This window comes from Falco biarmicus, chromosome 16, assembly GCF_023638135.1.
Source record: "Falco biarmicus isolate bFalBia1 chromosome 16, bFalBia1.pri, whole genome shotgun sequence".
NCBI classification, from domain to species: Eukaryota; Metazoa; Chordata; class Aves; order Falconiformes; family Falconidae; genus Falco; species Falco biarmicus.
The window spans coordinates 8,802,942-8,825,734 of NC_079303.1; the positions used below are offsets into that span (position 1 = coordinate 8,802,942).

At 45.8% G+C, this 22,793-nt stretch overlaps 1 protein-coding gene across 1 annotated transcript; it reads right to left on the minus strand.

Annotated features, from left to right (window-relative positions):
- Nucleotides 1-12,450: 12,450 nt before the first annotated feature.
- LOC130159851 (heat shock factor protein 5-like) lies at nt 12,451-17,236 on the minus strand. The gene is made up of 4 exons (XM_056361883.1): nt 17,085-17,236; nt 16,058-16,713; nt 12,847-13,221; nt 12,451-12,455 (listed from the first exon to the last, which is right to left on the minus strand). The coding sequence occupies exons 1-4, from the start codon at nt 17,234-17,236 to the stop codon at nt 12,451-12,453; spliced, it is 1,188 nt and encodes a 395-aa protein (XP_056217858.1).
- Nucleotides 17,237-22,793: the final 5,557 nt, after the last annotated feature.

The following is a 22,793-nucleotide window of genomic DNA, read 5'->3' on the forward strand; positions in this document are numbered from 1 at the left end:
AGACCTGTGCAAATACAGTAATGGAGTACTCCAGGGAGAACTAGCTCCCTCCAACACACCTCCTGCACTTGCTGGACACCCACTTGACTCTTTTTTCCATCTTTGAAATGCGCTGTCTGGATGTACTGCTTCAGTACTATTAACAAGGCCACGTGAAAAACACGTGGCTAGCAGTGCCTTTTGTCTGATGTCTGAACCACAACTCCTTCCCAGGCACAAAAACAAAGGCGGCAGGCAGGCTGTAGGTCACTACCTACACCAGCTAGAATCCAAGTCTCACGAGTGATGATGACCTCTTTATTCCTGGTGACATTTACATAATAATAAATTTCCAGGAAAATTAGTGAGCAGCCTTAATCAAGCAGTGAGAGAAGGAAAGATTTCTCAAGTAAGCGTTCTAAACTGGATATTCCAGCGAACAACTGCTCTAGAAACAATTTTAAATAATGAGATTTGCAGAAAGAAGAGAATAATGAAGAGCAATACCAGGCGGGGGATGTAAAAACCAAATTGCAGTGTTTGATAAAGAAAAAACAAGTAACATGCATATTGGGATAACCATTATCAAGAAACTGTTACTAGCCGACGTGGTGAAAGAAGTCTAGACACTCTAACTAGCAGTTCTGCAAAGGACCTGGGGGTGCTGCAGTGCCCAGTAAGGCTAATGACACCTTGGGCTACACCAGGACGAGCGTGGCCAGCAAACTGGGGAAATTTCATTCCCCCTCACTGGTGAACCTGTACTTCCAATGCTGTGTCCAATTTTAACCCTTACAGCTGCGTGTGTGGAAACTGAAGAGCAGTCACACTGCACAGCACCCCTTTCAGATTCCTTTTTATCACTGTGTTCGTAGAATCTTACACACCAACTCTTCAGTAATCTAATGTAATAGGTAATAATACCATTTTCAGCCTAACAGCATCAGCCTAGCCCACACAAGTCTGGTTCCCAAGCTATCCCTTTTTTTTATTGTTTGGTCTTTTAAGCGAACATGTTTCTGACCATGGATTCACCGCACCTGTGGACAGACCCTCCACTCAGGTCTGATACTTCTGCAGCTTCAGAGTCCGAAACATTGTTTGGCGGAGAATCAAAGCTACCAAAGCTGACAGACGTGAAAGTTTTGCCTTTTCACCTCAGTTACTGAAAAACGCCAAAACTGCTTCATCTCACTCACTACTTACACGACTTACGAGACACTGACTGGACTATACCTATACCCAGCTGGAACCATGATGGGAAGCTGAGGTACTAAAACTAGCAACTCGCATGAACGGGGTTTGCTGGATTCACCTTCCCCAAAGAAAGCAAGCGTTTCAGCCTTCACGTAGGTATGCGGCCAAGGAGACTGAACGAAATAGAGGCAAATTCCTCTTGATCAAGCATTACAGACATGTTCTATTTCCACTTTAAGAAGCAAATAAAACATTTCTTAGGAGTAGGAGTGGAATAAAATATGCCCATTAAAGGCCAAAGCCTGTAAAAGTCTAGGACAGAAATTCACTGAGGCTGAGAGGGCAACACTGGATCTGAACTGTTGAATGTACTAACTCTTTTCATGTAAAGAACTGCTCTTTAATTTGCTGTCTTTTAGGAAATCGGGAAAGCAGAATAAAGCAGGTTTCTACTAAACTGTTACTTCTATGAGGAAGAGAGTTCAAGGCTCAGTGCTGGTCACAAGAGTAATTAAATGCTGGGAAATACCTGAACGAAACAGAAAACAAAACAGCAAACATCTTTGTGTCACTGTAAAAATGTTCTCTTCATTTCAGAAGAGGATGTACTAGAACAAGTTGAGAACAATTCCAATGCTAACCAGAGGTGCAGAGCAGCTGCCACGCAGAGGAAGCTACAGCAGGGCTGTACAGTCAGGAAAGGCGACTACTGAGGCGGCTGTGATAAGCGATGCGGAAAGTCACAAGTGACATGCAGTAAGCAGCCAGGGATGACAGCTGAATGTCCCTTCTGAGACGGAAATGGGGAAGCATCACATGAAACTACTAACAGCCACGCACAAAAGGAAGCTCTTCGTGCAGGAATAGCCCGTGAGCAAAGTACCAGCTTGGTCAAAAGGTCCCGTAGGCTAAAACCGACAGTTTCAAGGGCTGACTTCAGTCCACAGAGCAGAAACCCAAGATGAAGTACACAGCATCATCGCAAGTCCTCGGGCTGAAAGTAGCTGGAAAGTATAAGCAGGAATGCCCTGCTCTGTTTGCGGGCCTTGTTCTTGCTCTTCCCTACACATCAGATTACAGCTGTTGTTTTGAGACTTGACACTGGGCAAGACAAACCTTTGATCTGACCCAGCAGAGCTGTTCTGATGCTCTTGTACGAACAGTGGAGGAATTTGCTCCCCCTCTGCTCGTATAGAGAGGAACAGAGCGGTCTTCTGTGCACGCCCACTATTCTGTCACAAGCTTGCTCTAAAACACATGGTGCCAACAGCCGCTGAAAGCCTGAGTGCTTCCAGACTCAGGGATGAGGAAGAAAACTGTGCTGGAGCCTGATGTGAGGAGTACAGGCACAGAAGCCTCCTCTGGAGAGTTCGGCACCTGCCATGACCGCAGGCTCTGGACAAGCAGGGTGTTAAGTTAACCTTCCCTCTCCTGAGTTTGGGAGGAGGAGACTAGTTAAAGAGTAGTTCTAACAGAAAGAGGGAATCTGTCAAACAAAACGCTCAACAGTCCCTGAATTGCTCTTCAATTGCTCAAAAAATGAGGCCAGTTATTTAACCAGTTACGGTCCAGGACCAACATCAGGATTCTCACAAATATACAAAACCTCCCTCCCAAACAACTACGTGGTTCATGCGCTTAATTCCCCCAGTTCTTGACAAGGAATTTCAGGTCATGGACTCCAAAGGCCTTCAACAAGGGACAACCTATCATTCTAAAAACGCAGTCCAAAAATTCTCGAAACTGACAACATTTAAAGTGCGGTCAACGCTTAATATATTGAGTGGGCACCAATTAAGGAGTGCTGCCGACTCTATGCACTAGCACAGGGATGTGCTCTTCCCTACACAGTACGGAGCAGAACAGTCTAGTCTAGGCTTGAGCTATGCAGAGGCTTGATCAGAATACACAGCCCTTTCTAGAAAGATACCCAAGAGGAAGATGACTAATCTTTATAACGCTGGCTGAAAGCAACAATGGGAGGTTTGCACCAGCTGATGATTTCCGATCTAGAAACTTCAGTGAAGGCGTCAAGCTACCGACAGAACAATAAAACAGTAGCTTCAATGCATACACAAAAATGAGATTTTGAGTGCCTACATGCAAGGTAGGTCTCATGCAGGAGAAACAGATGCAGTCAATCTCCTGAGTTTACTTTGTTTTCAAAACAAACCAAAAAAAGCGCAGAGCATGCATTTGCTGCCTTAACAGAGTGACATCTAGAATGCCCCTCACCCCTCATGAGACTTACAATTTTACATACAGGGAAGACCAGCTCCAGGTAGACTGAAGTACAATTACAACTTGTTGTACACCACAAAGTATAAACCAATGAAGATGCTTTATACCATTCAAATGTCAAAAGACTATACTTTCCACTGAAAACAGAACTTAATAACTATTTATCAGAAACAATCTAACCGTTTATCTAAATTTAAGCAAAAATCTGCCTCCAGTGGCAATTCTCAAAATACTCTTCTTTGTTGGAGATTAAAAGACGGTATGTTACAACCTAAAAAAGCATCCACTTCATCACCACGAATACACCTGCACTACACATGTTTCCCATGCAAATGAACACCCTAACTTGGCCAACAGGCTGACACATGTCATACTCATTAACATGGGATACTTTTTCATTCCGTCTTCTTTTTATATCTTGCTTTACCAAGCAAACCCTTCACTGTCCATTAACAGCTTAATTAAAGAAGCCTTCGGTTCTTGAGCAGGCAAGAATATTGAAAAAGCTATCGGTCCAGACCCTAGTATTACTATCAAATATAGTTAGCTCAAGAAAGATGTTGGTTTACCTCCCTTTACCCCTTACCTGCTCTGGACTGAACAATTCTTCCTGAAAAATCATGAGGGAGAACTCAGCTGGGCGGTGATGTGGTTCTTTGCTCCGTTCTTCATCTGCTTCCTGTGTGGTCAGAAGTTCTTGTAGTATTTTAGCAGCAGCAGCAGTTTCTATAGACAGAGTGGGATCGGCAGCACAAAGAATGTCAGAAGGCTGTAATGGAGACAAATTCAGTGTTCGATCTGCTGCCACCAGAAATGACGTGTCTGAAGTTACAGGAGTGAGACGTTCCAGCTGGCTTTCCTCAGTTGAAGAAGGTGTGTAACTATTAACAGGCAGTGCCTGATTTCCATTAAGCTCCAGGATTGAACTCTGGCTCTCTACAGGTGCCACTTCCACTTTTCAGCTTTGCATGATGAATGCACCTCAGCGGCAACCTGAAACATGGCTTCAAGACCGACTTCTGCCTTCTTGTTTTCTTCAGATATATTACATAGCCAGTCAGATGGCATCAGTTCAGCTTCATAAGATGACTGCATTGGAGGATTCTGGAAAAAACAAAATACAGTGAACTTTTGTATAAAAAATTACCATGACAGGATGTGTATTGATTCTGTTTATCCATTTATCCAAAAGCTTGAAAGATTGTCTGTTATTCTCAGTTAAAATAGCAAGTTTAACCAGAAGAAAAAAAAAAAAGCTACTGCTTTGTCTTGGTTTTCATTAACCACCTTACTCTTGGCACACTTCCTTTCTTCTATTCATGGTCTATCCTGGAGAGGAGCTGGTGTATGCCTGCAGATGCACTGTCTGCACACCCTTTGCACCGCAGGTGTTAAATATACCCAAGCATTCAAATCAGAGACTTCTGGTCTTAGTAGGACCTGTGGGGGTACACTAGAACCACCCTCTTCACGTGCCACATATGTAATAGAAAATGAGAGAGAAAATCCACCCGCCTTCAGTTCCTTCTAAAACTCAAGCATTCCTGTTGTGTATAAACCCAGTATAAACCACAACATTTTTAAGCAAAAGAAAAAGGTCCATATGCTGTAAATGTGCATATGGACAACACAACTTGAGGAACTCACCGCTTCTTAACCAATAATATCATTTTCCTCCTCAAGCGACTGTCCATAGGCACATCTACACAAGGGGTGCCCCCCAGGGATGCCCCAGTCCCAGGAGGAGTGGGAGTTCAAATACCGATGACAGCAAATACTGTAAAACTGCCCTGCCTGTCACAGCCTCACATCTGGACTCTCCTGTCATGACAGGGTCCCACAGAGGCACAACCCAAAGTCTGCATCAATCTGCGTAAAAACCCGACAGAATTTCAGGTCAGAAACCCTTCTTGTAGAACCTACAGAGACTGCCTTTGCCATCACAGATCAGGTCTGAACACTACTAAAATTTTTCACTGTAATGACATCACAGGACAACAGGACACAATCAGCAATCCAGTGATGATTTTTTTAGTAGAATTCATATATATCGAATAACCTTTGAAACAGAACGAAGACAATGACAGAGTTTTTCCAAAGCATCAAGTCCTACCCAAGTGAAATAATAGATGACATTTTAACAGCCAGTGTCTGTACTGCTACTTCTTCTGGAGGTGACTCAAAGGACACTAGAAGGGTCATTTCTTCTGACAAATACAAGTCATACAACGATGTTGAACAGAAACTCAGGTCTATTTAAAATACAGCCTTCTTTTGGAAGAGATCCAGCATGAAGGATTAGTCCTTAGTGCCTGACTATCCTTAGACCTTCTAGCTGAGGTCATGGTTAATGAAAAGCTACTTCCAGAGACGAGTCAATTAGAAACAGGAAGCTACAGGATCACCTACTAGAAAAGCCGTATCAGATCAAATGCCAGTGAAGGACTTGGTCTCTCCCTGAAGGAGATACCACAAAGAGATGAGATCCCGTCTCCTGGGTGTGTGAAGTCAAGTCCTAGTGTGGATTTGTGTAGATGTGCCAGTTTGTAGATAGCCACAAACTGTGGAGGGTGGGGGGAAACAGAGGGGAAAATAAAACCTGGAATTTGAGAAATTTAGGTTAAGTTAAGCAAAATCTTTTCATTAAAGGCTAAGCCACCTTTATGTTTTTATGAGATAGGTTCAAACATTATGCCTCTCATTTGATTTTTTTTTCAGTTCTATTTTTTAAAAATGTTAACAAGGTGTTTCATTTCTGTTGCATTGCTTGTTTACTGTCGTAAGTAGTCAGGATTTTAATTAAGATCTGGGTTACCAAACCGTCCAGGAATAAGATCATCCCTGCCAAAAACCGACCAACCAACCCACCCATACTGAATCTTTTTCTGCCTCTGCTTAGGGGACCTCAGCTTGAAGCTGTTATAGCACATATTGTCCTCTTGGATGCACTACAGGATCTCGTATGTATTTCCAACAGGAGAAAGGAGCCACACAAAGGTACAATTTAAATCCTTTTAGTTCACCTGGAAAAGATATGACAGACGAGGATGGGGGGGGGCAGCAATGAAACAAGGAAAACCAATAAAAGATTGAGAAGTCAGGGCTTGAAAGACTAATAGCTTGCTGGTCATGCAAGCTCAAGAGGAAAAATGGTCTGACTTAGCAAAAGTGGTGAAAGAGAAGATGGGCATTTCACTTATAAGATTAGCATAGCGTGAGCAGGAATTAAAGCACAACCACACCTTTTCAGGGACTGCTAGCACTACACAAATCTGGCTTGAGTGCTTGGGCAATCAGAATTCAGACTTGATTTCTTTTTGAAATAACATGGCTGATTATCATTCCTTACTACAAATAGAAAGTTTTTCTTCTTTTTTCTTGCACGTTTATTTCTTCCATTTCCTGTTACCTCTTGCTTCAGTTCCACAAGGAAATACTGACAGCTTAATAACCATGGTAATAGCAATAATCAAACAGCAGGGCTGCTATTAAAAAAAAAAAAAATAAAAATGAGGTGAGGGCAGGAAAAAAAAAATAATCGCTGAAATCCAACATGTAGCCTCAGTTCACATCTATGATAAAGCAGCGGGGAAGTATTGAGCTAATGGTTGTGAGCTGCCAGCACTGCTGCTGCAGAAGATAGCAGGAGGTCTCTCAAAAGACTCATTCCTACCCAAGGATACCGATTCATCACACTAATCCAAACCCCACTTAAGAGAACCCTAATGGAAAATGGGTAAGAAGTTGTACCCGAGCTCCCTGTTTTGTAACCAACCGTGATGAGAGTGTAATACAAACCTCTGAAACCCCGATTTCAGAAACCTGGTGAGATACACCATCATCAGCCACCATGTCTGGGTATAACCACCTCTGCCCCCTTGCCATTCCACGCAGTAATTCTCTGTAGCTTTTTCTGGAGAGCAAACTGCAGCCAACCAACCAGTTAGTTACCGGCCTGGTCTGCCCGTGTTCCAGGCAGGGTCACCTAACACTTTCAGCAGCTCAGGTGCGTACTGTACAAGCCCAGCAGCTGGCGTCCAAGACCCAGAAACTCCACCTGTCTTAATCTCTCCTAAACTTAAAAAGTGATGCTCTCTGCAAGACCCAGTAAGAACAGCACAAGGTTTAAGCTTCCTTGTCCGAGAGTGCCAGCTTTTCCTTCTGAGACCACAAAGCACCGTCTGGATCCAACAGAAACGGGGCTGGTAACCAGCTTGCTGACTGCTAGTGCGCCGATACGGTTCGCTGTCTTCGGGACTGGCCCGGCAGTTTCGCATAGGCTTTGCCACTCCTATCTAGCAGCGCACAGCGGGACCAAACAGCCTAAAACGCCCCGCAAACCACGCTTCAACAGCATTGCACTGAATTCCTGCAACTGGTGGAAGGTATTGAGTGGAACGATAGGAAATATACCATGCAATAGTTCTATTTTTTGTGAGGAACAATAAAAATGCTTAGTCAGCCAGGGCTGATGAATTTTACCGCTTTTGAGGATTTGTGCAAGTGGTTACTGATGGATGATCAATACGACAGCCGGGCAGGATGCTCAATACTGCAGCTTGCCACATCCCCCAGCAGAAGTTTGGGGAAGTATATGCCCCAGAACACACAAAAGGCAAACTGATTATTCCCCACAGCTCAGCAAGAACCGCAGGCAAACTGCTGTCTTCTGTACCACCTGCACAGCCTGTCACCACGTTCCAGGAGAAATGACCTAGGCTATGCTAAGACTCAGAAATCTCTAGAAGTCCCGTTGATCCACGCGGTACGATAGCTGTGTTACCCTGCTCAGAGACAGCCGGTTACTGACCTGGTGGAACTGATACAGGGCACTGCTCCCCTTTGGCCTTCTCACGCAGAGGATCACCTTCCCACAGTCTCTGCCCAGATGCTCGGCAGCTTTTTGCTGGGGGTTTCCAGGAAACAAAGCAACCACTAGCAAGTGGCCTAAAGCTCTTCTGACTCCACACACTGCCCACGGACTTGCTTCTCCAAACAACTGAGTTTTACTAGACCCTTTGGACACTGTATATTACCCTTCAATCTAGCCACAACACCACCTTTGACAACTCCTTTGGAATGATTTACTATCCCATTGATCTCGGCCTTCCGAGATAAGCTATTTAATTGTGACTTCCCATCGCTCAGATGGATCCTCGCGTCCTGGATGAAAAAAGCAGCTCACGATCAAAGTGAGAGGACAAAGATGCACTGCGCGAAAAATAAATACTACAATATCGACGGCATGACTGGCTGTTGGCTATTTATAGCCTTACACTAACGTGTTATCCAGGCCATAACCTGCCCATCTTGGATAAGCTTATTTTTTAAAAAAACTCATGAATAAAAGACAAAGGTTGATATTTGCAAGACAGGAAACTGGATGATCAAGCTTGGGTAGGTCAACCCTTTTTCAACACACATAAGCATAACTTGCTTCGCTTGTCCTCTGTGAGGGGGGAAAAAAGTATATGTGTTACGCTGTAATAGAAAAGGAAGCCCTTGCATTCTTACTAAAGATCTTCTGATATCTGATAAGCCAGGCCCTCCAAATAAGGTGCAGTTTCCACTAGAATTACATAACGCATTTACAGGAAGTACTGGAGTTATCTTTAATAAGAGATCTCTGAGGTGGGGCCCATTCCAAAAAGTCACCTTAGTTTTTCTCGTTCAACAAATGAAACTCAGGACTGCAGGAAGCTGTCCGGGACAAAGAAGTGGAGCTGCTTCTCAGTATTTTCATAATATTAAAGAATCTCTTTTTGTCCAGGCAAGAGCATTCTTCCAATACAAATGCAGGCTCATTAACTAAGTGATTCTGGTGAAGTCAAGCAAAAAAACACTCCGCTGATGAGGACACCCGCTATGCTGCTACCCTGAAACCTAACCTGAATTACAAAACTACCCGTTTAACATTCAGTGGTTCTTTGAAATAGGTATTTGTAAACCACATCACTTTCACTTTATCAAGCAGATCAATTTTCAAATTTATATCCTTAATTTCACAAGTGTATAAACCTGCAGCTCATTCATACAGTCTCCTTCGCTTTCACCTCCTTTCAGTAGGCTACGCTCACCTGGAGAAAGCTGTCGTGGGTGCACGCTGAAGCAGTAGGACCAGCACAGCCAGCCAGAGGATCTGTGTGGGCTGCTGCTGAACAGCTCTGGTGTGGCTGCAAGAATTCAAACACAGCTATCAGACTGCCGGAACTTGTGTCTGGTGTGCAGTTCTATTGCTTACTTCGATTAAACATTTCAATAATCACACAGTAAGCGAAATTCCAGAAATTTATTGTTACCTCCCAAGTCATTTTAAGACCAATTTCTTAATCTTAAAAATACTTATTTTAAGATATGTATAGATATATTAAAAATATATATTGTAAAATTGATAAAACACACACATACATGCAGAAACTTCATCATCAGTCTTTTCTGTCTTAATATCACCTCCCTGATTTGGCTGCTTGAGTTTCTTGTCACAATACACCACAAAGTGCATTCACATAGCTGAGCCTAGGTGTTCATACACACATACACACTTGTGACCATGTGAATTTTAAGACTTACAAAGAAAATGAATTATCTTAACCCAGAGTGTGTCATTCCGAAGAATATCATGACTACTCCTGAACTACCACTCACCAGAAAGGTTTTCATATGTAAATGAACCCTACAGGCACAGATGTATGCAAAAGGCGCGATTGGACTTGCACTGTCAGGTGGCACCAATAACTAACATGTCTCACATGGTCTCCATGACTGATTTTTCATTATTAGACACTCTCAGATAATGAAGCTTCAACGCATTTCTTTCACCCGATTCTACTACTGTCAAAGGTTTTGCAGATAGCCGAAAGTAAACAGAACTAAATCCTTACAATAATTATGGTCTAAGGCTAGTGGGGAAAAAGAGACTTAGACGAGCATATTTTATTTTACTGACTTTTCAATAAGAATCATAATGAAAAACCAGGGAATTTTTTTGTCACGGAAGTTAACAAACAAGTTTGAATACACATAAAAAGAAATCTTTTCAGAAAGTTCTACTTTGATTTCATTTAATGGGACTTCAAAAGTGAAATGGAGAGTCAAGAATAAGATTGAACATACATTCTTCAGTTCTCTCACTTATTAAATACGTATCTTAAGGTTAACTATCACTTTCCAAACAAACTAATCTTGCTGCTGTGCTCTCATGATGAAGGAAACCAGACTTTTTCATGTGGACATATGAAGAAACACGCTTTCAGCATGCTGTATGTTATAATATACAGAAGAAAGGATAGCGGAGAGATTAAGAGATACACAGGCACAGAAGTAAAACCGCTGAGACAGTCCTAGAGTGACAGTGAAAATTAAAAGATTTATCATACTCCAGTGAAATGTCACTTACACTCTCAGAAACGCTAATTAATTCACTGGGGGTTTCAAACGCCTCAGATTCCCTAAGTTTCTGCATTTTAGTTTTGATTACACCTTGCAAAATTTGGTATGTTTTCACCGCATTCTCACACCCACCTCCCACCCCAGAAGATTCTACCTGAGCAACATAGCCAAGTTATCCTTTAAACTTAAAGCAACGAGCGTCACCCAGCGAGAGAGATCTCCATATTCATGTCTAAATCTACGCTGGTCTCCCTCAGCTCCCCTACAGGCAGTACTTCAAAACAGGCACTTCCAGGACACCAGGAATCTTACCCCAAGACAAACTCTAAACCAAGCTACGTGAATCGCACCCGAGACGCCCCTTTCCTTCCCTTGACTACGGAAGAGGGCTGGGGCCTTAGCTGAGACAGAGACAACTACAATTCATCATGATGAGTTTCAGCCTATGCTCTGTAACCATAGAAACGCAAAGCGGGGACCACCTCCCACCTCCCACCCTAATGAAGCAAGTATTCTGGATGAGGCTTGGAGCAACCTGAACTAATAGAAGGTGTCCCTGCCCACGGCAGGGGGGTGGGAACTTGCTGATCTTTAAGGTCCCTTCCAACCCAAACCATTCTGTGATTCTCAGGACACCTGCTCCTGGGAGAAGACTTAGTAGTTAGCAGCTGGTAAGGCAGGCTCCACACTTTGGCCACCACAGTAATCTCTGCATAAGGGGCACAAGGCAAGGAGCACGTGGCAGAAGTTGCCTGTCTCTTAAACATTTAAGTGTGTCTACAAGAAATGCCCAGCTCCTCAGAACCCTTCCTTGACAAAAATGACGTTATGGAAACTAGCGATTATTGCCTGAAATGTTCTCAGCAGAGGTCTCAGAAGAGATGCACAAAAGATGTAATGATTTCACTGTGTAGGATTTCTAAACAGGGACAGATAGCTGTCTTTGTGAAGGTGCGGCTGCCAAAGGAGGAGCAGGCAGAAGGAAAGAATAATAACTGAGCTTTAGTTTGTTCAAGGAAAGGGTCACTGTTCTGAATTTCAGAAGTTTTAGGGAAATTAAACAAACACACCACAAAACAACAACAAACAGACCACCACTCCCCAGAAAATAACCTATCATGTGATTTTTCCAATTCAAGGTAAGGGCAAGGAAAAGAACAGTAATTTGCTTCAACTCCTCTTCTGAAGAATAAAAACACTGAAAAAAAACTGAAGTGAGACTGATTTATTTTGTAATCAAGTGATTGAGACTGACAATTGTGGCAGAAATAATTTCGAAAAAAGAAAGGAGCCAAGACTTTTGTACTTTCTAGTCTTCAGTGCATAAAAAAGTACAACATAAAGAAGCTAAGCAAGAAAAAAAAATTTAGATACAAAAACAGTACGAGCAGAATGAAATATTCTACACCAGGAGTCCTCAAACTACGACCCGTGGGCCAGATATGGCCCCCCAGGGTCCTCAATCCGCCCCCCCGTATTTACAGAACCCCCACACCACCACCACCCTGCCGGGGGTGGGAGGGGGAAACCAAGCAGCCGCAGATGACTTCCGGCCACCTAATCCGCGCGCCGGCCCCCTGTTTAGAAAGTTTGAGGACCCCTGTTCTACACAATACGTTTGACTGATCTTTAAGGTTTAAAACCTTAACCTGGAAAAACATGAGACCAAGGCCTAGGATACTACTTCTTAACAAGGTCTCAGTGCTTTAATATCATTGTCCAAGTTTTGCTTAATTGAAAAAACAAAAATGAAAGTTAGCCTCACACCGACTAGTTTTGGACAAATGTCTTTCTCCTCGCCCTTTCACCTCAACAGAAAGGCTATCCAGAAAATCACCAGGGGACACGCAAAATCTGGAGGAAGGACACGAATAGCAAACAGAAACTCCTTTTGCTTTAAAGGTCCATCTTCCTTTTAGACTTGACACTTTCTAATTCTCACTTGAGATATACACATGGCAGAGTATTATAGAAAAATATTTGAAAGTCTCACTTTAAAATCTATTTTCGAAAAGCAAATGCAGAAATTTTTTTCCATACCTGTTGGACAGCAGGTTTGTGAGTACGGCACTGAAGATGCAGAGCTGCTACAATTTGCAATGGATGCGGCAACGCTTTGAGTCCCTTGCTGAAGTGGCAGAAGAGAAGCCACAGGCTGGAGTGTGTACGTGGCTCCCGTTGGAAGCGTCTGGAGTACCGGAAAGGCAGCCCCTTTATCTGGAAAAGCTGGGGAAGCCCCTTGCCCTGGCAGCAACCCAAGTGGTCCCTGCTGGATCCAAGTGGAAGGGACTGGAGTCGGACCTAATCTTTGTGCTGGTGAAGTGCTGGGGGCTCGGCACGAGGTTGCCGTGTAGGAGTAAGGAGGGAAAACACCTTGACCGTAAAGTTGATGAAACTGTCCTCCAGTCAGCAGTCCTGCAGTGGGTACAAAATAAAGCGAAACAAGTGTTAAGGAAAGGAGTTTTCACAGGCAAAGAAAGGCAATATGAGGAGCCAAGGCTCTACAACATGATTTGGGAAGACTGCCTTTGCTCCAGCATACTTAACCCAGAAAGGAGACTGTACTCTTAGACCCGAGCATGCAGTAACTGCTGTGCGGCACACGAGTGAAGCGCCAACACAGGTGTCTGCGTAGCATTCAACCTCCTTAAACTGGCAGTAACGAGTTACCCATATTTAGAAATGTGCCATACATTGGAAAGTGTAGTAACTTACTAAACCAAACAAAAGCAATTTTGAAAGTACTGTGTGTTAAATCAGACAATACATTTTAAAAAAGGGACATCATAAAGCAAGATTTGACCAAACTCCACTACTGACAGCTCACAAACAGCTAAGGGAAGGGCAATGTCAAAATCCTCCAAAGGACTTTGCAAGTACTTTATGACAAGTCATTTATTTGGTCAAGAAAAAAATTTCAAAGCCAATTTTTTCTCAGTCAGCTAAACTAGTTCAGTGCAGACTAAAATATCCCAGTCTTTGCCATTTTGTTATTTCCTAGACAGTCCTTTTATTCTTCTTTATTATTTTATAGTTTCCTCTCTCAGACAGTTACTGTTTCATGAAATGGTATTTGCTTTTATACCATGACAGCCCAATTTCTGTTTTGGTGTCTTTGTGGAAACACTGACAGTAACACCGCAAACGCCTGTGCTCATTGATTTCTCCAAGAACTACTGCATTTGTGACTCCCCTGCAGGATTGCATTTAGCCATGAGAATTACGAGTTTCAGGATGGTTCACATCAATAGGGTTGATCTAGAAGCCAGGCTTTCTCAGACCTGTAGTTTCCAATTCTCACTCAAAAGGACTTTTTTTAAAAATAGCCTCACATTTACCTCTTGCACTCCTCTGATGAAAACTAATTCAAGAAATCAGTAACATACAGTCATTATTCTGCAAGTTCACATTTAACCATTAAGAATCACTAAATAAATACCAGCTGACCCTGAAGATTTGCTAAGACTTAACGTATAGGACCGTTTATTTCCTGTTCAGTACTTTCACCATTTATAAACAGAGAAGGAACAGGGGTATGAAAATCCTTTTGTTTATATTTTACCTTTGGATAGGGACATGAAGATTATCTAGTTCTAACACATACACAAGACACCACAGGATGCCAAGTTACCCACCTCCCGTTGCTGTCCAGGAATTGTTCCTGAATGTTTAACACAGCGTTACACGCTGCAAGACATTGGGAACAGACTGACGCTTTGCAAACACAAGTATCTCTTATCTATCAAATTACCTCACATTTACAGCAAAGTCATGCCGCTGAATAGTCAGTACAGAGCGCAACAGTGCATTGTCAGCCTGTCAGAACTTGACTGCATAGAAACCCCAGTGTTTTCCTTGTTCGTCTTTCTAGAAAATGAGACTCCTAGAGCAAAAACTCTGAAACTGCAGCCATCAAAACAGAGGACAAAAAATGAACAGGTCATCTCTTTCTAATAATTTCCTTTACCAATGGTCTGCATTACATCAAACCACATGTCACTGAAGTCTGCAATGACTCACCTTAGCCTTAACAAGGTTAACATCAAGTCATTACTTTAAATGCTTCCTAGCCTCCCTACCGAAATAAGTTCCATCCCTTCTCCGATGCTTCATTTTGTTTTCTTGGTATTGCACGTGCAGTTCCACACACATCACGGAAAACACCACTTGAATTAGATGACAGTCCCTACCCTGACACAGTAACCACGAGCATGGTGATACCCTACTCTGCTCTAAATGCCAGCCGGTGCTGCAGAGAGCAGTACCGTCAACTGCTTCTCCCCTTCCCCTGGTCGCACAGTCCTGCCGCTCCTCCTACACCGCGCCTTACAGCTCTGCACCCACGGGGTGCATCACCCGGGTCCAGGAGCCAGCCACAAAAAGGCTGTTGAAGTCTTCTCCGATCGTTGCACTGAACCAACATGTTGCTGTATCAGCTGCAAGGAAGATGACAGTTAACACGCCACCAAAGGAATGGGAAGCAGGAGTGCTCTTCTGGCAGCAGCCCACAGTTAGAGCAGCCCAAGAGCACTGCAAAGCAAGATATTCACAGCTGCCTTACACAGCGCCAGCTACAAAGCTTTCGGGCCGATACAAAACGTGTGGAATAATCCTGAGGGCTCAGACTTGTCTTGGGAAAACTCAGATCCTCTCAAAGAGCGTTAGAAAGAAAGAAAACACGTTCTAGGGCTTTTCAGCAGTATTATTTTCTAATTAGCTCTCACCTACTCATGCAATCCGTTTTAAAAACTGCATAGCTTGTGAATTCTTTTTCAGGAGACAACCGACAAAAATCTTACTACCAGGTCTTGCCTCCTTTGCACAAAACTAACACGATGCTCTAATTATCACTTCACAAGACTCACTGTTTCGCACACAATTAATGACAGCTTATTAAGCACCCCTACTGATGGGCATCCTTACCGACGGGCAAGAAGCGGTAACGTTCATCTGGTAGAGCTGTGCCAGCTCCACAGAGATCGGGCAAGGGTGTTCTTAGTGTAGCACGCAATGGAGACTGTACTATAGTCTACAGGCAGCCTGAAATACATGTGAACCACGCTACTCATGCTTACTGGCAGCAGATCTACCTGCATAAACAACGACAGCTTCCCTACACCAGGTGAACTGAGATGCCACCGGCAAGGACAGGTAACCCTTCTCCCTCAGGGGAGTGCTGATTTCCAAATCCCATGCCACCCAGCGCTTCTCAAAAACCCACCAAGGCCCCACACGGCCCACTCCGACTCACCAGGCCTGTTGGCATTGCTGAGCGTCGAGGGCGGAAGCAGCGGTTGCCCGGCCAGTGGCGTGCCAAGCAAGCGCTGGAAGCGGTTGGGTGGGCGGCTGGTCACATCCAGGCCCGCTGCCATCTTCGCCTTGTTGCCTTTCCTCAGGCGCTTCAGGTGGACGAGGAGGTCGTGGCGGTCGCGGCGAAAGTGGGGGCTGCGGAAGCGATGCAGGGGCCCGGTGCCGTTGCCACCGTTGCCTTGTCCACCCTCTGGGCCCGGCCCCAGCACACCGCTCCCCGGCAACACCCCCACCTTGCGGAAGCCATAGAGACTGAGCTGTCGCATGAAGCTGCTGAAGTTCGTGGTCCTGAAGAAACCGGCGGCTGCCGCTGCCCCACGGCCACCCGGCTGCGCGGCGACGGCCGGCCCGGCGCCCAGCAGCTCGCACTCACAGCGCGGCCGGTTGATGACCAGCCCCCGGCCGGAGGCGCCCCAGCGAACGGAGCGGCAGCGCGGGCTGTTGACCAGCCGCCGCAGCCTGGCGGGGAAGGTGTCGGCACTGACGGGGACGGGCTGCTGCGACGCGTCCGTGTCGGTAGGTGGCGCCAACGCCGCGCTCAACCGCCGCCCCGCTCCTCCGCTTCCCCCGCCGCGCGCCGAACGGCACGTGCCCCGCCTGCGAGGCGCCGCCCGCCGCGCGCGGCCCCCGGCCCTCAGCCCCGCCGCGGCGCTGGTCCGCGCAGCGCCCCGGTCCCTCGGCACGGCACGGCCGCAGCCCGGCCCCCCCTCAGCTCGCCGGTGCCCTCAGCCCCGCCGCCCCCCTCAGCCCCGCCATCCCCCTCAGCTCCCGCCGTCCATTCAGCTCCCCAAGTCCCCTCAGCCGGGCCACGTCCCTCAGCCATCCCCCTCCGCCCCGCCGGTCCCCTCGGCCACCCCCTCCGCCCCGCCGGTCCCCTCACCCCGCCGGCCCCTCAGCTCCGCTGCCACCAGCATCTCCCCTAGCTTCCGTGAGCGACCGGGCGGCTGAGGCCCGGGGCCGAAAGTTGCCGCTCGGGGCGGCCCCGCCGCCAGCCCGGAGCCGTCCCGGCGGCAGCCTGGAGGTCCTCGAACCACGGCGCGGGCGGGCGCCGGGCCGTGGAAAGCGGCTGCAGGCGGGGCAGAGCGGGGAGCACGCGTTCCGCAGCCCCGCGCCCCGCCATGGCTGCCCGCCGCACCGGGACCGCGCGCGGGAAAGGGGGCGGGGCCGCAGGGCCACGTGACACCTCGCATCCCAGGGAGGGGCGGGGCGGGGGCGGGTTCTGCTGAGCAGCCGGACCTGCCCGGGCCGCTGCGCTGTCGCGGGGTGCGGGCGGCGGGGACGGAGGGGACGGACGGGGGCGCGGGGTGGCGGGGACGGAGGGGACGGGGGGGACAGAGGGGGACGCGGGCAGCGGGGGGCTGGGGAGCTGCTCCATGTGCCGGGGGTGCACCGGGCTGGTGCTTACCCCGCCGGGAGGAATGCTGCCGGCAGAGCAGGTGTTGCAAAGTGTCGGCTTAAAAACCACTGGCAGTTCACAAAAGGAAAAGCAAATTTATGAGGAGCGCAGAGGAACGCGGAACAAATCGGGAATTGTGTCACATTTGCCCTAAACCCCCCCAGACCTGTGCAGCTCTGATCCCCACGCCAGAACAGATCAGGTGGGGTTAAAATGGGGCAGAGAAAATCAGCAGCGAGGGTAAGAGCTAGCTTCAGCGGAAGGAAATACTGAAGAAGGAATCTTCAGAGGGGCGGTTATTGTATAAAAACATAGGTAGTAAAGTTGTAGTTAGCGTAAAGGAGGCAAGCACGACTACTGGAGGTTTTCAAATAGGAGAAATCAAATCAGGTACTTAATCACAGGGAAACCGGGGAACTAATTGCCACAGGATGTTTTGGGTACCACAATGTTACTTGGCTAAGGGAGGGTGTGGGGGTGTGCGTGTGTGTGAAGAAAAGAGAGAGGAAAAAAGAAAAAGAACAAGATTAGCTATATTCACAAAGGCCAGAACTCTTAAGCGGCACCTTTGTCACTGCGAGTGCTTGCACTGTGCGCTGGCACAGCTCTGAGGCGGTGCCTGAGCTGCACTGGTGCAGATCTGCCCTCTCCTCAGCCTTGTGCTGCCAGCTGTGACTGCAGGCAGACTGCAGGAACCAGCAGAACCATCCTTACCGCTGCAGAACAGGAATCTGCTACGAACCAACAGGCAAAGAAGAGCAGGGAGCCGGGGAAGGAAGAGTGCGGTGATCTCTCTCTCTGCTTGCATCTTGCCCACAGGTCACCAGCAGTGGCGGAAGAAAATGACATTCCTCTCTCTTGGCTGCCCTCAAAGCAAGACAGTAGCGAGAAGACTGAGCACCTGTGTGTTTCGTGACCTCAAGTACATTATCTTGGAGTTGTCGTAAAATTTCTTAGCAAGAAGGTACAAACCCAAACCTCTTCTTTAACTAAAGTCGTCCTTATTGCTTTGGTTTACAGCACAGCCCCTAACCACCAAGGCAAGTAAAAGCGCAGTAAGTTCCAGAAAGGGGGCAAAATTGAATAAACTGATGGGAAACCGTTCCTATTTTTAAACTGAAAGTAATATCCCTCTGCTCTTCCGCATAGCTGAAGTGAGGAAAATGGTGTTTGGGCGGGGTGGCTAACAGAGTTTCACACTTCAAATTAAACCAGAAGCAGAAATTTTGTCAATGTTGTCATCAAAGCTAAATCCAGCACCACAGAAGGATGTTGCTTTACCCAAGGAATTAACGGCCTGCGATTCTAGTAACCTCATGCTGTCGTCTTCCCAAGAGGCTTTGCATTTTTTTTCCCCTCGGTAATAATTTATTAAGAATTATGTTGCTCAGTGTAAACAGCTAAAACTTAAGTAAAGCATACTGAATGCAAATCTGAAAAATCCAGAAAAATGTCCACTTCACAAAAAATTCTTCTCGGCATTCCTGAGGTTGTCTTTTGCATTACTTCAGTGAAATGAATCTGGGTTTCTCTCCCCCTGTGCAGCGAGAGTGCCAGAAGACCATGACTACCTGATGGTGGGACAGGTGAGGTTTTTAGTGTATCATCCGTAACTCAGGGCAGAGCCAGCAATACGTAGTCCATAACTGAAATGCAGAGCATGATTCCCTAGAACTAACACACAGAAACAGCGGTCCCTTTGGTACCACTGGCCATTCTTGACTTCAGCCACAAGAGCGGATTCATTTGCCACTTCATGGTCAGTGGGTTAAATTTGGTCCTGAGGACTTTAATCGTTACTTTGCTGTCAAAGATTGTTATTAGCCAAAGGTGATGGGAGCTGCAAGAAGAAATAGCTTATTACTAATTTGTGTTATGGACTCAGTGCTTTCCTTCTTTTTCACCCATGAAATTGCTGTTAGCCCACACGCCCCTGCGGCGAATGAAGAGACGGGACGCAGCTTGATGCAAGCAAATGTCAATTTATTGTACAGAAGCACGGGTTTCTATACACTTTCAGAAGCTGCGCGTTTGAAACAGATTGGTTCTTGAAGCTAAGCCTTGCATACTAGGCAATCCTTGATTGGTGGTTAACTGCCATCAATTAACAGAAAGGTGTTACCTTTCCTTGGCGCCATCCTTGGCGCCTTCTGTCCCCCACTCCCCTGTGCTCTGTAAACATGCCTCATCATGTTAATCGTTGTCTAGACAAGCTCGAGCACATTCCCCTCAGCTAACGGATTGCCACGCATGGTCCTAGTTTCCAGCCCGCTCCGCTCCTGCATCTCCCCCTTCCTGTTGCACAAAAAGAACCCCTGAAACCGAACGAGTAAAAACAAGGTATAAGTAATAGAACAAATAAAAAAGCAACTAAGACACATTATCAATGGCAAAATAACCCACTGTCTCTGTTCCGTACAATTTTACAATTTCCCCTTTTTGTTTTTGAACAGCTAGTACCAGGTTTGCCATGTTCTGCAGGGCCCTTGCAAACATGACAGCAACCAAGGTAATAGCAAACAAACAATACTGCCAATTGAGTGAATGGATGCCAAAAAGGCTGACATTTTCTCAGATTTTGATAACATGTTGCTGCAATGGGGCACCTAAAATCCACGCAGCACATACCATCAAAATCCTCACAGCCATGTCCTTGAACCAACAACAAAAAGCAGCGGCAATTTTGACTCACATGCTTAACCGCCTACCAAACAAGGTGATTTAACTCTTTAATGCTTTCCCTGCTGTTACTCCGGATAAGAGAAGAACCGCTGCAATACGTTCCCATCATAGCCTCCTACTACATTAGCATCAACAGAAAGACAATGATCGACATTCAAAGTGTAAACAGTATCATCTTCTTTTGGATTAACATTATACATAGGTGGAAGGGCACACCAAACAAGAACTGGTTCAGTCAAAAAGTTTGAAACATAGCATGCCTTCTCTGAACATACCTCTGGGGTCATTCCCTTCATTCCCTCTTTTTTTATGCAAAGAGAAACACTTCCACCAAAACAGAGAAGCCCCTATTTACATCTCTGAGCCAGGACACAAACCGCAGCTGTATGCTCCACCAGGCTCAGGGCAGAAATCGTTCATGTAGTTACATAGCTATATATCACTACAAGTATGCAGACACCTATTAAACACTAGATAACCATGTTTATCTTTCCTAGTCTCCTTCACAATACCTAGTTGTTTTCTCATCTCTTGTTAGGTCAAATATTCTCCAGCTTCCTCTCCTATATCTCTCTTCAGACATTCTCTGTCCTCCTCTTTTTTGCTTGTTAATTGCGACGAGGCAAAGGTTGTGTGTAGCTGGGTGACCATGACCTGATTTATGTTACAATCAACTAAACACTGAATATAGGAAAAAAAGGTATGGGAGACATAAGGCAAACATCAATAAGGTGGTTAAAGTTAATTATAATAAATCCTGTAATACTTTTCAGTCATGGCCCAAAGTTTCCCAGCTGTGAGAAGAGACCAAAGGCATCCCGCCCCTGGCTCTGTTGCAGATCTTTGTTTTAAGGCTTTTGAGTTTTATATACTTTTGTAAATTAATTCACAGTGGTCACTCAGATTCACGTAACACATCCTATCAAAGTCTTCACACTTGTGTCCCTGTGCTAATAATAAAAATCAATAGCAACTCGGTTCTGTAGCAACATATGATGGACAGAATCAACATCTGTTAATGAGCCAGAAAAAAAAGAACAGTATTTGTAGTATTACTTTGTGTAGCAAGCTAGCAGCCTAATTTACTAAGCAAGTTAAGAGCGTGTACTATTCTTACAGAAGAGATTAGAGAAGCAAAAATGTGTTATGCTGCATTCCAGAACTCAGCCTGAGAATTACAGTCTGCTGTGAGTTCTGCGTGACAATCATTTGACACATGTTGGGGTTGCGATTGTGAAAGTTGCCCGTTTACAATTTTCATTGCCATTATCACAGCCAGTTGTTTTAAAAGCAACCCTTGAGCTTCCTGATGTTCGACTTGTTGCAAAATATTCTGAAGCCAATCAATCAAGTTAGTATTAAAGTTAGTGACTCTCTAGGACCCTGCAAGACTGTGGCAAGACTCCCGCATCCTGACTGCCTTAATAGCCATCTCATTCATTTGCAAACAGCTGTCCCTGGGATACCTTGCCTGAGTCACAGAATCGGCACAGTTAATTGCTCCAGCTAACTGCTCATAGTTAACAGCAATTCCCCGATTAAGGTTTTCAGTCAAGGCCACTACACATAGCTCACAAAAATCAGATAACCACATCATATACTGTATCAGTTAGTACCATACAAAGCAATGACTTCCAATCATGCAGTGTGAGCCTATAAGGCTCTGCCATCACTTCAAGAAGGGACATAGCAAATGTATTATGAATCCTCCCTTCCCGCACTGCTTTGCTTAACTCTGTAACAGCCTTGTATTGCACAGGCTGCCACTCTGCAGGTTGATTTGTCTGACAAAATACTGAACATGCCCTAGCGACTCCCAAAACCCATCACTTAAGTGTTTCCCACTTGCATTCCTGCCACCAATCCCTCAGACCCCCTTTCACCCTCCCCCAAAATACAATCAATGCATCAGGAGAGACGAGGGGGTGGGGAAAAGGTCTAGCTCCTTTTCCAGATCTATAGGACCTGGATCAAAAGGTTTATCAGTGTCAATGGAATCATTGTCCGAGTTGTCCTGTTCCCGTGCTCGGTCCTGTGTTGTGAGGGTCGCTGCAACCAGTGACAGAAGCTTTGGGGGCAGAGGAGGTGTGGACAGAATCGCCATCACTGATGGTGTCTTGAGAAGAGTCGCGCTGTCGGTGGAATTTACAGCTTCCTCTGGTTTAGCACCGTTAGTAGAATTAGTCCACACTTGGCAAAGAGTAGTCAGAATTTGCCACCAAGATGCTAAATGCATTCCCGACACAGAGTTCCCCTCCGCGGCAGCATCATACAATTGTCTGCTGTATGTACACACTTTCATTCTTTCAAAGTCTCTAAAGTTTCTTGGCTGCTCACCTGTCTCGATAAATACAGGCGTTATCCTCGGGGTTTAGGTTGTCCGCCTGGTCCAGACAGCAAGACGATCGTTCAGCCAAGCCGTCTCCTCCGGAACGCAGCCCTCTTCCACGAGCTGTCTTTTTTCCGTCCTTATTCTTCCAAGGCTTCGGAACACCACCATAGGGGTCACCATTTGAGGAGATTGAGGCACGGACTCCCTGATCTGACTAGAAGACCCTTTATGAGTCCATAAACGTCTCCTTCTGGGGACGAAGCCTGA